General features: G+C 35.3%; 2 protein-coding genes across 2 annotated transcripts; one reads left to right on the plus strand and one right to left on the minus strand.

Annotated features, from left to right (window-relative positions):
• Nucleotides 1–1,057: 1,057 nt before the first annotated feature.
• LOC141678523 (peptidyl-prolyl cis-trans isomerase FKBP19, chloroplastic) lies at nucleotides 1,058–4,663 on the plus strand. Its single transcript, XM_074484872.1, has 10 exons — nucleotides 1,058–1,325; nucleotides 1,508–1,562; nucleotides 1,680–1,820; nucleotides 2,099–2,184; nucleotides 2,280–2,330; nucleotides 3,148–3,228; nucleotides 3,300–3,344; nucleotides 3,592–3,647; nucleotides 4,188–4,263; nucleotides 4,335–4,663. The coding sequence occupies exons 1-10, from the start codon at nucleotides 1,242–1,244 to the stop codon at nucleotides 4,428–4,430; spliced, it is 771 nt and encodes a 256-aa protein (XP_074340973.1). The 5' UTR covers nucleotides 1,058–1,241; the 3' UTR covers nucleotides 4,431–4,663.
• A 537-nt stretch (nucleotides 4,664–5,200) lies between these two features.
• Nucleotides 5,201–15,225, minus strand: LOC141678856 (uncharacterized). Its single transcript, XM_074485263.1, has 4 exons — nucleotides 13,818–15,225; nucleotides 7,351–7,922; nucleotides 7,007–7,226; nucleotides 5,201–6,903 (listed from the first exon to the last, which is right to left on the minus strand). The coding sequence occupies exons 1-4, from the start codon at nucleotides 15,054–15,056 to the stop codon at nucleotides 5,554–5,556; spliced, it is 3,381 nt and encodes a 1,126-aa protein (XP_074341364.1). The 5' UTR covers nucleotides 15,057–15,225; the 3' UTR covers nucleotides 5,201–5,553.
• Nucleotides 15,226–16,034: the final 809 nt, after the last annotated feature.

Consider the following 16,034-nt stretch of genomic DNA (forward strand, 5'->3'; position numbering starts at 1 on the left):
GTTAGTCAACCATTATTGTAATGATTAGTTAGTTATTGACAGATTAGTAAGTTATGGAATGTAATAGACCTGTATATATACCTATGCATAGTCTCCAGATTACTTACTCGTTAAGTTTTGTAACAAACTCTTCATTGTGTATACATTTTGCATCTTTACATAACTTCATCTTCTTCATCAAGTTAGGTCAGGTCTCACATTTGACTGAGTCACAAATCCAAGAAAAGTGTCAAATGACAATGTCATTTTGATTCCTTCATAGAGCCCAACAGGTCATGATCAGTTTTTCCAGATTTGCTTTTGTACATCTATGTATTACCATTTTTAGCCACTGAATGAGTGTACTGTTGTGATGATTGTGAATTATGTATCCAGTGAGCTGCCAACATTGTGCTGCAAGAGGACAAGTTTTCAGTGTATGAAGCACCGTCTCCTGTTCCAAGTTGCATACAGGATAAAGAGGCTGCATCTATACAGTAATAATCTTTGAATACGATAAATAATTATTTTAATTTTTCACTGGATTGTCTTATTTTTTTTTTCATACATACTATTAGAGCGGTATTAGATAACTTTAGTGGTGAAAGCTTGTTTTTTATCGTACAGTTCGATTTTTAACTTAGCCCGAGAATTTTTAGATTAGATATTTATTGAAAGCAATATGATACTAATTAATAAAAAAAAATCCAAACTATATCATTATAACAAAAATATTTGAAATTGTTGATAGGGATATGCATAGGGTCACTTCGGGGTCGGGGATTACTATCCCCGCTCCTGATCCCAGAACACACCTTGAATGTGAAACAAGAATTCTTTTCATTATCGATCTCCACCAGAACGGGATTTCTACGGGGACGGGGAATAATAAAAAATAAGAATTTTGTATTTTTAGTATATAAAAAAAATAATATAATAATCCGTAATATATAAAAACATTGATACTATCTCATATTTTTAATATTAAATCATAATAAAACTAATTTATAATGTAAATGAATGGCAAATTTAAAATATATATTACATTATAATGTTAAAGCAAAGATTGGAAGGTAAAGAAGGGGGTGTATTACAAAAGCTGAGGCCGCTATTCTCCCGCGAGAGCTAAACACAGAAGGCAAATACAATCGTAATATTGTACTTGTTGTCCTAATACAATACAAGTATCATTTACAAAACCAGACAAGGAAGCTCGAACTAGCGGAGGGTGGTTGGTTGGTAATAAGGCTACACCCCTACAAATGGCCCTTTCAGTTGTTGTCGGATTTCACCCTGCATCTTCTTCCATCACCACACACTCACAACAACCTCCTTCAACATCAATGGTACAATCTTGTAATCCGATTTTCATTATTATTTATAATTGCAAATTGTTTATTTTATATCTCGATTCTACCTTGTATTTCCCCTTTCTTAAATTATCGACTCAGCAGCAGTAGCCTCTCATACTCTTAAATTCAATTCCCAAACCCCCCTTGTTGTGAATAATGCCTCCTCTCATTTTCAGCTCCGGCACCAACTACTAAGACCTACAATACATTCCAGAATGCCCATTTCACAGGGTTAGCACCATTTGTTTTTCTTTTTTCTCTCTCTTTATTAAATTACATTTTCTAATTTGTCCAGATACTTAACCTGCTCCCTCCATTTATCCTTTTTCTTATGCTGTGTTTAACTAGAACAAAGTGGCCCTTTTATATCACTTCCTTTAGTTGATCGAAGGACAGCTGTTATGTCATCTATCGGGTTGTTAGTATCCACGCTGTTTAATAATATTTCTGATGTTCATGGTGCCGCTCACGCTTCTGAATTTGCTGACAGTAAGTTTAACCACTCTTATTATTTTTTCTGCGAGACTGTTTAACTTTGTATGAGAAAGGGACAGGGAATGTGTATATTGTATCCTCACTTGTCTATTGTATCCTCACTCAACGGTTTTTATTTTAACTAAAAAGAGACCCAATCACTACACTAGGGTCGTATAAGTTTAAATATGTCTGTCACTAATAACTAGTAAAGCATTGGTCCGTGGAATTTATTTCATAAGTTCTGTGGAGTACTTTTTAATGATGATTATTGTCTTCCTTTTGATTAACAGTGCCGGCTTTGAAGGGGAAGGATTATGGCAAGACCAAGATGCGATATCCCGACTATGTTGAAACAAATTCCGGACTCCAGTACAAGGTCACTTGCTATATTTTTATATATAATAAGTATAAACTTGCACAACACATGATCAAGTGATTTGGTTTTAGTTTCAATCTGTCTGAAGAATGCAGGATTTGCGAGTAGGAAATGGAACCACGCCAAAGAAAGGGGATATGGTAGTGGTATGCCACGTTTCCACAGTTTTTTCGTATGTATGTAAATTTCATAGTTGAAGTAGGAGTATTTCACAAGACAGTAGTTTTCTTGATATTTCGGCATGTCTGCCTTTTTTAATTTTGTGAAAGTTTTAGAACATTGACCGACCATAATGTGAACATGTCTTTCAAAATAAGTAGATAGCAATCTAGAAACTGCTTCTTTAAGAATTGAAGAGTTCAATATGCGCCGTGTTGTGGATTTTAGATGTCATTCTTAAAGATACACTTTAAGGGTGATTAGGAGTTCAGGCAATTATGAGGAGGTGACTATAAAGGAGTCCATACAAACGAAGAACCCTGCATTTTTTTTTAATAAAAATAACTATTACCTTCTTAACGACAAAAATAAAAATGGATGGAAGCTATATATTACTACCCGGCTGAACTTCATATCTGGTGCCATCACTTGAGTTCAGGCAATTATGAGGAGGTGACTATAAAACAGATGGTGATAGGCAACTTTTAAACTATAAAAAGATGACTATAAAAGTAACTATAACCTTCTTAACGACAAAAACAAAAATGGATTGAAACTATGTATTATACCCGGTCTGAACTTAATTTCTGGTGCAGCCACCTAGTTTAGGTAACTATAAAAGAGATGCTGATAAGCAATTAGTGAAAAAAACGTTATTAACAAAGGGATAATGAAAAAGGTGAATATCTTATTTACTATGTAGTGTGTACTCTGTCCATGCTTATTTCAGGCGACTGAAAATAAGCAAAATGAAAATAGAGAGAAATAAATGCAAAGCATTCTGTAAGTGTTGATACTTTTCAGGTTGACTGGGATGGTTATACCATAGGGTATTATGGTCGTATATTTGAAGCGCGCAACAGGACTAAGGGTGGTTCCTTTGAGGTATCACAAGCTTAATACAAAAACGTTTATCTGCTATCCAAACGCGACAAGTAATGTTTATATTTCTGCAGGGAGATGACAAAGCCTTTTACAAATTCAAGTTGGGTTCGCATGAGGTGAGTATCTTTTTTACCATTATAGAGATGTGTTCTAAATTATTAAGCTTCAAGCAGGTGAAACAAATAGTACACATGAAGTATCTCTCTGTTGAAAGCAGTAGACAAAGTTTTGGATTTTCTGCAATGCTATATGTTGGAATTTGTATATTTACCGCTAAAACCCAAGTCAATTAACATGCACTAATATTTTTGTTACTTCCATACAATTGCAGATCAATCTAAGTTTATAATTTGATATCCCCAGGTGATTCCAGCTTTTGAGGAAGCTGTTTCAGGCATGTCTTTGGGTGGCATTAGAAGGTGCTGTACACACCCACAAGTACACTAATGTGCTTATTGACATCCGTATATGCTAGTTGATTATGGGATTTAATGCATATATATATATATATATATATATATATATGTAACGGTTATGACCCCAGCCACCCATGGATGACAACCACCTCCATCAATGTTGCATTGCGGGAGGTGGTTCCTCCAGCAATATATTTATATATGATGTCTATGATCTCAGACATGTACTTTTCGAGAAGAGGCTAAGAGCTATTAAATCTCTAAAGTTGGTAAAGTTAATGCATTAGTTGAACGTTGAATGTATAGGATATCAGTCATATACACATGTTTGCCTATGGATGTAAGTTGAACGTTGAATGTATAGGATATCAGTCATATACACATGTTTGCCTATGGATGTAAGTTGAACATTGAATGTATAGGATATCAGTCATATACACATGTTTGCCTATGGATGTAAGTTGAACGTTGAATGTATAGGATCTCAGCCATATACACATGTTTGCCTATGGATATCACCGTTCTTAATTTAAAACTGTGCAGGATCATAGTGCCTCCAGAACTGGGATATCCTGAAAATGACTACAACAAGAGTGGTCCAAGACCAACAACATTTTCGGTACTAAAGTCTTTCCTTGCTTGATTTTTGTAAAATTTCCTTGAAGTGCCTAGTTTGATTATGTTTAACAGGGCCAACGAGCTCTGGATTTCGTGCTGAGGAACCAAGGGTTGATAGATAAAACACTTTTGTTTGATATTGAGCTCATAAAAGTTGCAACAAGCTGAATTATACCTATTTCAGGGTGCCAGCTGATTCTGTAGTGGTGTTGTCACCCTGTAATGTATCCTGGAAAGGCATAATCTATGCAAAGAGGTTGGTCAAGTTACTAGAGTTCTTTAAATGTAAAAGCAGGTTAAGTAAGTATCATACCAAAATTTCGTACTATGCTGATTTTAATGTAATCTGAAATAAGGTCTCATTCAGAATGTTCAGTCTTATTTCTAAATGAAAATTTTCATGTGTGGCTACTGTAAAAATCACGATAAATTAATATTTTAGATGCAAATATTTGGTTCAGACAATGTATATTTAACCTTGACTAATTAAAATCTTGATAAATTAGTAAAATCTGCCAATATTATTAAATTTATACAGATTTTACAGTATTTATATTTTTCATTCGTAACATCAACTAGAGTGAAAAATACTCATTTTGAGAATGCATACCGATTTTTATTCATTTTTCCTATCAATCTTTCACTCATTTTTTCCTAAAATTTCATTGTTTCTCAACAATTTTCATCGACTCATTCCAATTCGTTATCCTCAGCCAACAACAACATAGAAATCCAAAAATAAATAAATAAATTTATTAATATTTATTTTATTTTTGATATATGCATGTGTTATTCCGCAAGAATGCACCATCACAAAGTACTTTGTGGACATAAAATATTAACTTCACTGTAAATTTAACACAACTTGTAGTCGTGGACATTACAAAAGGTACTAGAAATACAACTCATTCATTAACATGCTAACCATACTATAAGTATAAACTACAAACCTTCAGTATTTCTTAACCTACAAACCTTTAGTATTTCTTAACCGAGGGTCCGAGAGTCGAGACCAATGCTTTTCTCGTCATGCATGACAATCATAAAATAAAAGGTCAGTACAATACATAGACCATGACTCAATGGTAAGATTTAGTACTCTTACCACATCTTCTTGGCCCAGTACACCAGTTCACTTGAGGTTAAAACTTAAAGAATTCTCTAAAGTATACAATGCAACAAGTTTGTACACTTTTTGCATTCAGCTGTGTAAAGGGGTTCACAGTTTACTTCCATATCTCACATAAAATATGTCAACACATTAGACATAATTTACAAAATGTCTGCTCAACTAAATATACTTTAACCCTGAGATGTATTGCTGTCTGGAAATCAGATATTGCACCAGGGCATATATAATTCCAAGAAGGCCCAATAGCTTTATCTTTAATACATCTGTCAAGATCACAGATGGTAGATTAAGGGGTATTGTTAACAGCGGCGTAGGATCAGTATGCTTTGTGTAGCTCCACACAAACCGATTAAAGAGGATTTGGCTAGGAAATGTAAGAATAAGAAGAGCCACATTCTTTACTGCAAAAAACCAATCTGGCCCTCCTATTTCAAGTCCCCAGCCCGCATTTCCATGCCATATATCTTCATATATGCTATATAAGGCAGTCAATGCCAAATAAGCAGATATAACAACTGTAACCGGAAAATATCGCTGCTTATCCCCAAAACCTGCAACAAAATCTGAATCCTGGTTAAGCAGAAGCAGAATTGGTGCCAAGAAGAATATAGCACGATTTGAGCCATCCGTAAGATTGACGTTTAAGATCAGGCATATAGCGAAGCACATGACTGTAGCAACATTGCCAACTGCTGGCATCCATGATCCCTCAGCAGACATCCTTTTAATTGTAAATGATGGCACAGTAGAGGCCCTACGCTGCTGCATTAACCTCAGTTTGGGGGGCAATATAGCAGAGCTGCTTTGACCAGATTGACCATGTCTAAGACCACTCCTTTCTAATACCTTTTCTCGCATCAGTGACGCCAACTCAAACTTTATTTCTAGTGCAATAAGCATAAAAATTGCTGCATACAAACCAAGAAGAGATGTCCTTGCCCCCTCAACCGCTAGTAATGTTGTGAGCTTGCTTTCATCCTCTCCCACATCCCCAACCCCACTCTCTGCAAGGAGACTCTTGATTCTGACCTGGCCTTCCAAAAGATACGTCACAGGGAATAGTGCCACAAGTAATGCAAAAACCCAGGGCAATACCTTGGTGCTAGAGGCAGATGGAAAATGGGTGAAGACCACAAAAACAGAGGCACAGACCATGGTGACAACAATAAGTGCATGCAGGATGGCTGCTTGCAGAAAATATTCTGCAGATATATATATGCCAAGGGCAATTCCCATTGAAATTGAATAGAAACTCCTCAACTCGACAATGTACTTGATAGGAATGATGGAGGTGACTGCCGCTATAGTAAGAAGGATTGCAGCAATAAGCAGCCATGATGGCCACGTAGGTTTAGATGCCATGAAACCGTAGATAGAAATGTCATCAGTAGAAAGACGAGCAGCTTTGATTACTTCAGAATGGTATGTCCATGAAAATGCAATTGGCGGCTGAATCAATATAAACAGAAGACCTGTTGCTACTACCAGCACCAAACATCTTTTAGCCAGCTGCATAGAATGAAGAACTTTTTAGCTATCCCGTGAACACACACACACAAAAATATATATATAAACGATGGCCGAGAATGAAGTACAAAAACGTTTTGTTTACCATGGCATGAGAGAAGTGAAGAGCTACTATGGGTAGACATGCCAATCCTGTGAGAAGAATGGAGAAGCCCAAAAGTAAACCATCAGATGGAGGTCTACCATACCACCACTGAAGAGCTTCAAAAATTGTCTCACGACAAAACCAGACTGCTAAAGCAACAACACAGGCATGTATATACCCTTGCAAAGGTTTCATTTTAGAAGATGCTCTCGATTTTTCCCTGAAAATTTAGTGAGAGAAGAACATTACATATATATATATATATATAGAATATCACTTATTAGTTGAAATTTGCAGGATCATGACATATATGGATAAAGGACTTGACAATGTTCAGTACATACTTGTATAGAAGCAATGGCGGAGAAACTGCCAATAAAAGAACAGCCGACACCCACAAGACAGATTTGGATGTCATGAAAAGCATGGACAACTTTGAAGTATACAAGCAGGTCAAAATCCAAACAGCTTTTGTACCAATCCGTTGATCCAGTGAAAGCCTCCTTACCAGAGCCAAACCCACAAAAGTCGTCAATACAATCATGTAGCTTGGATACATCACATCATCCTCCAACCCATAATAGTATATGCTAGAGTAACTAAAAAGGCGATTCTCAATGTAGCAAAGAAGTATAGCATGGCTCATCAACCCAGCCTCGGTCAAGAAGTGAAGTTTAGTAGGAAGAAGAGCTATACCAGGAATAACCATTGCCAGAATAACACTGGCAACAATGAGCTTGCAAAAGAATCTCAAGGACATGCCTGCCAGCCATATATTGAGATCCCAGAAATTATGCAGCACAAACCATGTAATTACCAGACTCCCAAGGGCAACAAAGATAAAATATGACGGTAGACTCTTTTTGGTTAAAAAACGAGCCAAATAAAATCCAGCAACTGTAGGAATTGGAAGGAACTGCAAAAAGAGACGCAAATAATCAAAAGATGCCTACAGAAAAACATTGAAATGCATTACACTAAATGTAGTCGAAAACAGAACTGTTTAAAAAATTGGCAATTTAAAAAAAATGGCTACACATTCAGTATTACTTTGCAAAAATCTTTGGTTGTTTTCAGCTGTCAAGCTCTGTTGAATGCTAAAAGCTAAATCTGTAACATAAGAAGCTATCACTACAAATTCAAAAGAGCAGTGCATTTGGTTCAATTTCATTCAGCCTACAAACCTAATCAGTTAATTTAGTGATCATGGTACCTATCCTAACGTGCACTATCTAGGGTTCTCTAATTGACAATTTAAATTTAAAGAAGTAAATAGAAATCCAGAAGTTATTATGTCAATATTCCTTTTTGGATCTTGACTGTACAAACTACAAAGTATTGCACTATTGATTCAAGGAGTAGCGATTGACCGTAAAAGACATAATGAACTAATACAAATGGGATTTGAACGAAGTTAATACAGATGCGAATATATTTATTGATCGTATACCTAGAGAGAGTGTTTTTCTACTAATACTTTTTAATGGAGATAGCCTTGCAGTTCTACGAGAACTAGTTCAGAGATTTGGACGCTTTTCAACTTACTGTCCAAAAAGACAAGATTTCTTTAGATAAAAATCCTAGAATTCTTACACGTAAGATAAGATGTGAACACAGTCATCTGGACTAAATAATGAATATGTTGGCAAACAAGACTGTGGAACAGAAGTGCTTGAATATGCCCCATCTCTAACACATGACGAGGAAATCAATTAATATTAGTGACAGACAGTACTTCCAGAACCACATATATCGTAACAAACTAACATGCATTATCATAGCCATTGACACAGGCAGGTCTCCTTATGTTGTTCATTAACTAAGACAGAGCTAGCTATCACCCTCATCTGAATAGAGGTACAGGTTAAAGTTTGTCGTATTCAGTTGGGCAAGGGCAACATAGTTTTTCTGACCGCAGAGTGCCTTATTGGGGACACGGTAATGAAGCTCGAGCAACATGCTCGGTCATTTATCTTTAAGCAAATAAATACTGACAATAAAAATCAATCATCTCCTAGTTCGCGGATGGAATTCATTGTGGAAAAGGATAACTGATTAAAGACAGTCCAAACAAGATATTCGAACTTGGATCAACATGACATGTCAAGGAAGCCCATGTGAGTAGCCTAATTTTTATTAATAGCTATTTAATCAATAATAATATATTAGTCCTTTATAAATTAGTAATTAACTAATTATCTAAACTAGAATAACAATGGATCATGTATTACATTATTTACATGTAATTTTCCAGGTATCTTTTCAATACACCTAAATTTATGCTTTAGACCTAGTATAATTGAGGTATATATCAGGTTGCTACTTGAGTTATTTGGTCTCATTCTGGAAACAGGTCAACACATATCATTTGCCATGCCCAGGTAAATAATCGTTGTTTAAGATGAAGATAGATAAAGCAGAAGTTGCATATTCAGAGGTTCCAAGGTTCATCTTACCCTTGGAATTGCTATCCATATTCTAAAATCAACCCACCTTTTCACCTTTATTATGAGCCCATAACAACAATACTTACGAAACTGAGAAGGTTTGTACAAATTTCCATGTAATTCTAGTTATTCTCTAGTAAAATTAGTAGGTAAATGGAAAAGTTGCTTAATAATATATAACGAAATTGTACTGCTCTAGAAAAAGGTATACTTGTGTATATATTATGGTGACACGTGACTATTGACAATCCCTCCCCCTAACTGTACAACTATCTATCTTTACTTATGTTCTTTACCCTAATTACTCATAATTTATTCTTTATTTTGTTCACCATGTCCACTTCACCTAATTTATACTGGAAACTATGGTCTTTTTATCATCTCATTAAATCTACTTTATATTAATCATTCCTTGTTTTGCCATCGCATCTCTTTACTCTGCAAATCTATCCTCTAAATTTAAGTGCATCTCCTTTGTAATTCCCTTTTGATTCATTTAGTCCTATAATTATGATACAAGGTTTATTACTCAAGATTTTAGATCTTAGTTTCGAACCAGTGAGACTAGCCTAGATATGTTGCACCTTCACGTCATCATATAACATTTACCTACTCGCAATTCACCACAGCTAAAAGATATCAATTCCCTTTCATCAAATAATTTAATCTAGAACTCAAATTTTAAGATTGTGTTTAAATTGAATTCAAACTCAGAAAATTGCTCAAGCATCAACTACAATTGTTCAAATCAAGTTAAATCTACAATTTAACGCATGTTTAACACATTTTAGCTTCTAGAAAGGGTTCGCATGAGTACATCGTTTGTTTTTTGTACATTATCCGGAATACAAGCACATGTCAGTAACATGTTTAACATAACTTTTTATGGCAAATCTCCATACAGTTCACTTCAAGCTCTTTAAGCATTTTGCCTTGAGCTGATTTGGTAGATCTGAAACTTGTACAGACGGACGTATGTATAATTCAGATTTCAGACAAAAAAAAACCACAAATCATTTCCATAATTTTGTTCCCTGTAAGTGTATAGCAACTTAAAGCTACAAGGTGCAGACACTTTATTTAAACCTTGATAACTTGTATGGTTATAATTGTTCCGTAACTACTCGTGAACCCAGGTTTTACTAGGACTAGACTTTTGGCAGATAAAAGTGAAAAAGATGCTCCAATAGGCTTTTCGGATTAAACAGGGAATAGACTTATAAGGCAAGAACAAACTCCAGTCAAAACCGATTACAACAATCTTGTGTTTGGTTGGGGTGAATGTGATTATAAGGGAATGTAATGAAATGTGTACTACATTATGGGTAAATTTTTCATTTTTTATTCCTTTTTCCATTGCATCCCAAGCAAATAAAGGTCTAAACTAGAGTTCAAACCTACCAATTTGAACAAGTATGTTCCATTCTCCTTCCTACTCATTTCCTTACGAACTTCAATATAGAAACTCTGCACTCCGTATTTTTTATTTTCTTTTCCCTCTTACATCCTTTCTTTCTTCCTAATTTTGTTAACAATTTTTCATTTCCATCCCTTCCCCTTCTATTCTCGCCATGTCCAACCAAACAAAACATAAATATTTAGCAAGTACAATCACAGTTGTGAAAAGTGCGCTTGAGCTGCAAAGCACAAACCATTTTTAATAAGCAGGAAATACTAAACACATTATACTATGCTTTTGCTAAAATTGGTATACTGTGACGTGGTGCAATGAAGAATTTTTTTGATAAAAGAATGAACAGACATCAATGTAATTTGCCTTTAAGTTTTAATTGTTATATTGAAAACACTATCCCCGCAAAGATTTAGATAAAGTTTTGTGTGGAATACTAAAGAAGGGACACCAGTACCAACATCCAAGCTTCAGTAGGGAAGGGAAGACAAAAAGAAACAACGTGAACTAGGAAAAGGAAAAAAAGTACCACAGCTCTACTATCAATTTCTTTGTTATTTTTTAGTGCATAGGATTAGATTTTAGAATTAGACATTGCACTTAAAATTTTAAAGTGGATAATATGATTTGATCAAAAAAAAATTGTCAAGATGATTTGATAAATTCTAAATGTAACTCAACACAGTTTTTACTTTTAACAACCATGGGTCGTTTTGTTCATAAAATTTTAACCTAATTAATAGAAATCAAAATGTTATTAATATGGGTTGCTGTTTGGTTGGGAGGTTTATATAGTTGGGACGAAAGTTAATCCCCCCGTGAAATTGCCGATCAATCATATTCACATTCCAGTCAACAATCCAAACATCTCCGATCCGTATGGCAAAGGACATGACTGAAGGGAGAATCAGGAGGGATCTTTAGTGATCCAACTGAAGAAGAGGCAGGGAGCTTAAACAGAAAACAAGACAGGAAATTAAGGAATTTGGCAACCAAATAACCACATGACCTGAAGCATCCCATCCTACCTTAAAAAGGCAATGATGCCGGGGATCGGGTAACAGATTGCTAACTTTGTTGACCACTATTTCATATTCAGAAAGTTAGACAACTAGACAAGTACTTGTTGCATCACCAATTTTAACAGCAATCGTCAAACCATTGTACAGGTGTTATACATGCCTGATGCCTCTAATGGCAAGCATAATTCATCATGTAGGACAAGGCGGGAAAAGGGTTAACCAAGGGGATAAAGGCCTATATCCTCAGAGAATCAGCAAGAACACATTATAAGTCCGCAGGTTCAGTTCATATAATTCAACTCTATTCACTAATGAGAAGTTAGTTACTTGCTGTAGTATAAATACTAGTTGTACTGTTATATTACTTAAAACACCAAAAACAGTAGTAAAACAGCTCAGGATCTAACCAAATCCTGATTGTGACGGGTGAAAGGCATAAAAAAGGTCCTCAACTCATGTACATGAATAAAGCGGTCGTTTCGTACGCGCATCACAGATGCCAAAAAAGGTTGAAAATAATAAGAAAATAAAGACTGACCCGTTGGGCTTTACCCAATCCAGTGATCCGATCCACTGAGTTAACAATATAAGAAGGTTGGAAAACCTTAATAATCTACGAGGACTGCCTCCAAAGTTAAACAAAGGTTGAACTATGATTCAGACACGGACGTGGATGTTGAAATAGAGGAAGAAAGTATTCCTATCATCAAGAAGTTGGTAATTGTGGTGAACCATCTGTTGCACATTAAAGTGGAAGCCTTAAGGGGATGGAAGTGTTGTTAATTATGATTTTGATGTTTGATAAATACATCTGACTTGCCACTGCCTAGTTGAATTTGCTAGTTATTGTTTTACTTTATTTTATTACTGCCCCACGTCCCCCACTTTGTTGAAAGTGTATGCTTCAACTTTTAAGACCTGACACGTGACTTGTTGGCATCGTAAGTACTTATGTCTTCATTGTAAGTACTCATGCCTTCATTTTATAGTGTTTGTGTTATAATTACTTAGTAATCAGAATATTAGATTAATATCTAATATATATCATATATTTACAAACTACTATCTTATATATATATATATATATGAATGTTTTGGGTGCCATAAGGACGCAGAATCCCATATTGTTTGTGAAGGTCCTCGGGCACCCTTGTTAATTAGAAAAATGTATTATCTAATTAAAAAATAACCTCGAATATAGATTAACTCTAGACACATTGAAACATTTAATTATCATTATTCATTTTAGCTATATTGTAATAGAATGATAGTTGTCAATCAGATTAGTTTTCTTAATCAAATACTCTTATAGAGATACAATTTTTTTTACGTTAATCACTATAAATGATAAATAATTGATGAATCTAAAAATTAATTGGCGTTTCCTACAGAGATGGGTCTTATCTTGTCCTCGACCATTTTATTAACCTCATCCTAGAGTAATGAAATTTAATTTCCATGACTTAATTTTACCTGCACAAGAACAACATTCATCTTTTAAAATTTGTCTATGTAAACATCTTCTCTATCCTAAAATCTATCGACTTCCCTGATTTATATCAGGTCTTCATTCATGAGGGATATCACCAGGTCATGATATAACATCAAATAACACAAAACATACTATTCAAATAGAGCTTGGTCAATGTAGTATGTAGATAAGATTGGGGGAAAGACCAATTCCCTATCAGGTCCATACTGCGTTGAATTTTATCTAGAATGTCATCTAAAGAATATAAAACTTCATTACAGTGCTGGGTAAGATAAAATAAATATTAAGAGCAGGCAATACGTGTGACAAAGCGATTCAATAACAGAAAAAGGAAAAACAAGACATATAACCAAGAAAACGTATTTGATATATAAAGGAATGAAAATTTGAATGCAAGTGCTATATGACTTTCGAAGCTGCCTTTGTAAATGAAAATTACCAGTATGGGGAAGCCAACAACAATTGCTCCAGAAGCACTGACCAAGACTGCCAAACCAGTAAAGACAATTGAACTGAGAGCACCGGATATAATACCAAGGGCACAAGCAGCAGCACCAGCAGCCCCGCCTAACATGGTAACGGTGACGAGAAAGTAGCTGAATGGCGGGGGAATGTGGAGGTAGTGAGCGAAAGAACGAAAGACAACTCTAATCTCCAAGCATATGACAACCACCACCAAAGCTACAGCACCATTGACCAACCTTATACTCTGGATCTGGTGGTCGTTTTTAGTGAGCCACCAGAGAGCACCCCTAGTGGAAGCATAGAGTTGAAACAAAAAAGGAATGAAGAAAAGAAGGCACAAATCAGAAATTGAGGAGGCAGAAGAGAACAAAACGGAGTGACGAGAAGCAACATGAAAAAGGAGAGGGGAGAAGAGGAGATGCAATGTGTGAAGGCAGCATTCGAGATCAGTTAGGATTAAGTTATCCGTGGGAACTTGACCGCCATGGTATAAAATCTCCTGCTTGAGCTTAAAAGACGAGACACGGGGAATGGAGAAAAGCCAATAAAAGAGACAGGAGAAACACATAAGATAGTAGGAGGAAGAAGCGTTTGGGGACATACCAACAGCGGAAACAGTAGCCCAGGTAAAGAGAGCAGAAGCAACGAAAGGAATGCAGGCAAAGAGAAGACGCTCAAGAGCAAGGACAATAGTAGGGTACTCAATCTGAATCCACTTAAACTGAACAGAAGCCCAAACACCAAGCAAGAAATTAGAAAAAGCACATAAAAAGAGAGCAATAACAGTAAGAGGAACGGAATGATTAAAAGTGAGATACAAAGAGGAAGTAGAAGAAAAAAAGAAAGCGATCTGAGCGGAAACAAGAGTAAACCAGACAGCGAAAAAGGAAGCAGACTTAAAGTTGAGTGAATCAAGGATGTAAACAAGCATGAGACCGAGAATTAAAGCAGCAAGCACGGGAGTTCCGCCAAGGTCTAAAAGGAAAGCAGCACAGGGGACGAGAGCGAATGCGATTCTCCCATTGTGTACAAAAGAAGACGGAGAGTAGCGAGATGAAGATGCTGACGAAGAAGAAGAAGATGATGCCTTGGTAGCACGAGTACGACTAACAGTGTTGTTAGAGTAATTAGGGTTTGGTGAGGTGGGAAAGGTGATGGAGGTGGAGATGTAGGGTGGGCGATGAGAACGAGGTTGGAGCTCCGGCGGTAACATTTGACTAGCACTAGTAGAAGCAGCAACAAACTGTCGGATCTACACTACACTGCAGCCCTCCCCTTCCTTCTCAGGCCAAATCAATTTCCTCTCCTGTTTTACCCAATCCAGCCCCTTCTTCCTCCCCCACTCTTCATTTTTAGTCCTCCTGCGTCGGCCCACCAAATTACAACTGTTTCTTCTTTTGGGCCTTCCTTCTCTTTTCTTTTAAACACTTTCAATCCAATTACATCCATCTAGTTTTCATTTTTCTTTAAATTATTTTTGCACTTTCGAACCCATCCAAATAACCGACCATAAATGTTTAAATTATTTATTAAAAAATGAAAATCGATAATAGATACTAATCGGTTTAGGTATCGATTAGGTATTAATCGGCAAATCGGGGATTAATCGGAACAAAAATCGGATATATTTAAATATTTAAATAATATTTAATATAATTATCTTATTTATTATAAAATATATAATTCAAAAATAATTTATAAATATTAATCGAATTTCAAAAAAATAGATTGCCCAAATATTTTTAAGAATTATTCGGGACTTTTTTTAAAAATCGGAGATTTTTTTTAACTGCTTGAAAGACAAAATGTTTTTTTTTTTTTTGCCACTATTCTACAAATTCTTTTATTTAAATCGGCTAACCCTAGTTTGATTTCAGATGGTTATACTCTAATTTGAATAAATTTAATTCCTTCGGTGTAAATGATGTTAATCTACTATAATTACATTTTATAAGAAAAATTATATTTTGAGTCACATTTTAGATGTAATATAATTTCGAAAACTAACAAGTGCATGTTGGTATTTTTTATAAGGCCGTAAATTTTCATATTTGGATTTAATATATTTTTTAATATAATTTATGAAAAAATCAGAGCAAAATTGCATATACAATATTTTATATTTATTGCTTATTTGTATAAATGTTATTTTAATTTTAATTGACAAGTGCTGTGTGAATTTTCTTGTCAT

This window comes from Apium graveolens, chromosome 8 (assembly GCF_009905375.1).
Source record: "Apium graveolens cultivar Ventura chromosome 8, ASM990537v1, whole genome shotgun sequence".
NCBI classification, from domain to species: domain Eukaryota; kingdom Viridiplantae; phylum Streptophyta; class Magnoliopsida; order Apiales; family Apiaceae; genus Apium; species Apium graveolens.

Excerpts from the sequence above, each read along its gene's own strand:
- LOC141678523 (XM_074484872.1), top strand. The coding sequence starts at position 1,242 with ATGGCCCTTTCAGTTGTTGTCGGATTTCACCCTGCATCTTCTTCCATC. Across the intron at positions 1,821-2,098 it reads CGCTTCTGAATTTGCTGACA|TGCCGGCTTTGAAGGGGAAG; the intron begins GTAAGTTTAACC and ends TTTGATTAACAG. Across the intron at positions 3,648-4,187 it reads TCTTTGGGTGGCATTAGAAG|GATCATAGTGCCTCCAGAAC; the intron begins GTGCTGTACACA and ends AAAACTGTGCAG.
- LOC141678856 (XM_074485263.1), bottom strand. The coding sequence starts at position 15,056 with ATGTTACCGCCGGAGCTCCAACCTCGTTCTCATCGCCCACCCTACATC. Across the intron at positions 7,923-13,817 it reads TTGTTGGCTTCCCCATACTG|TTCCTTCCAATTCCTACAGT; the intron begins GTAATTTTCATT and ends CTCTTTTTGCAG. Across the intron at positions 6,904-7,006 it reads TTCACTTCTCTCATGCCATG|CTGGCTAAAAGATGTTTGGT; the intron begins GTAAACAAAACG and ends CATTCTATGCAG.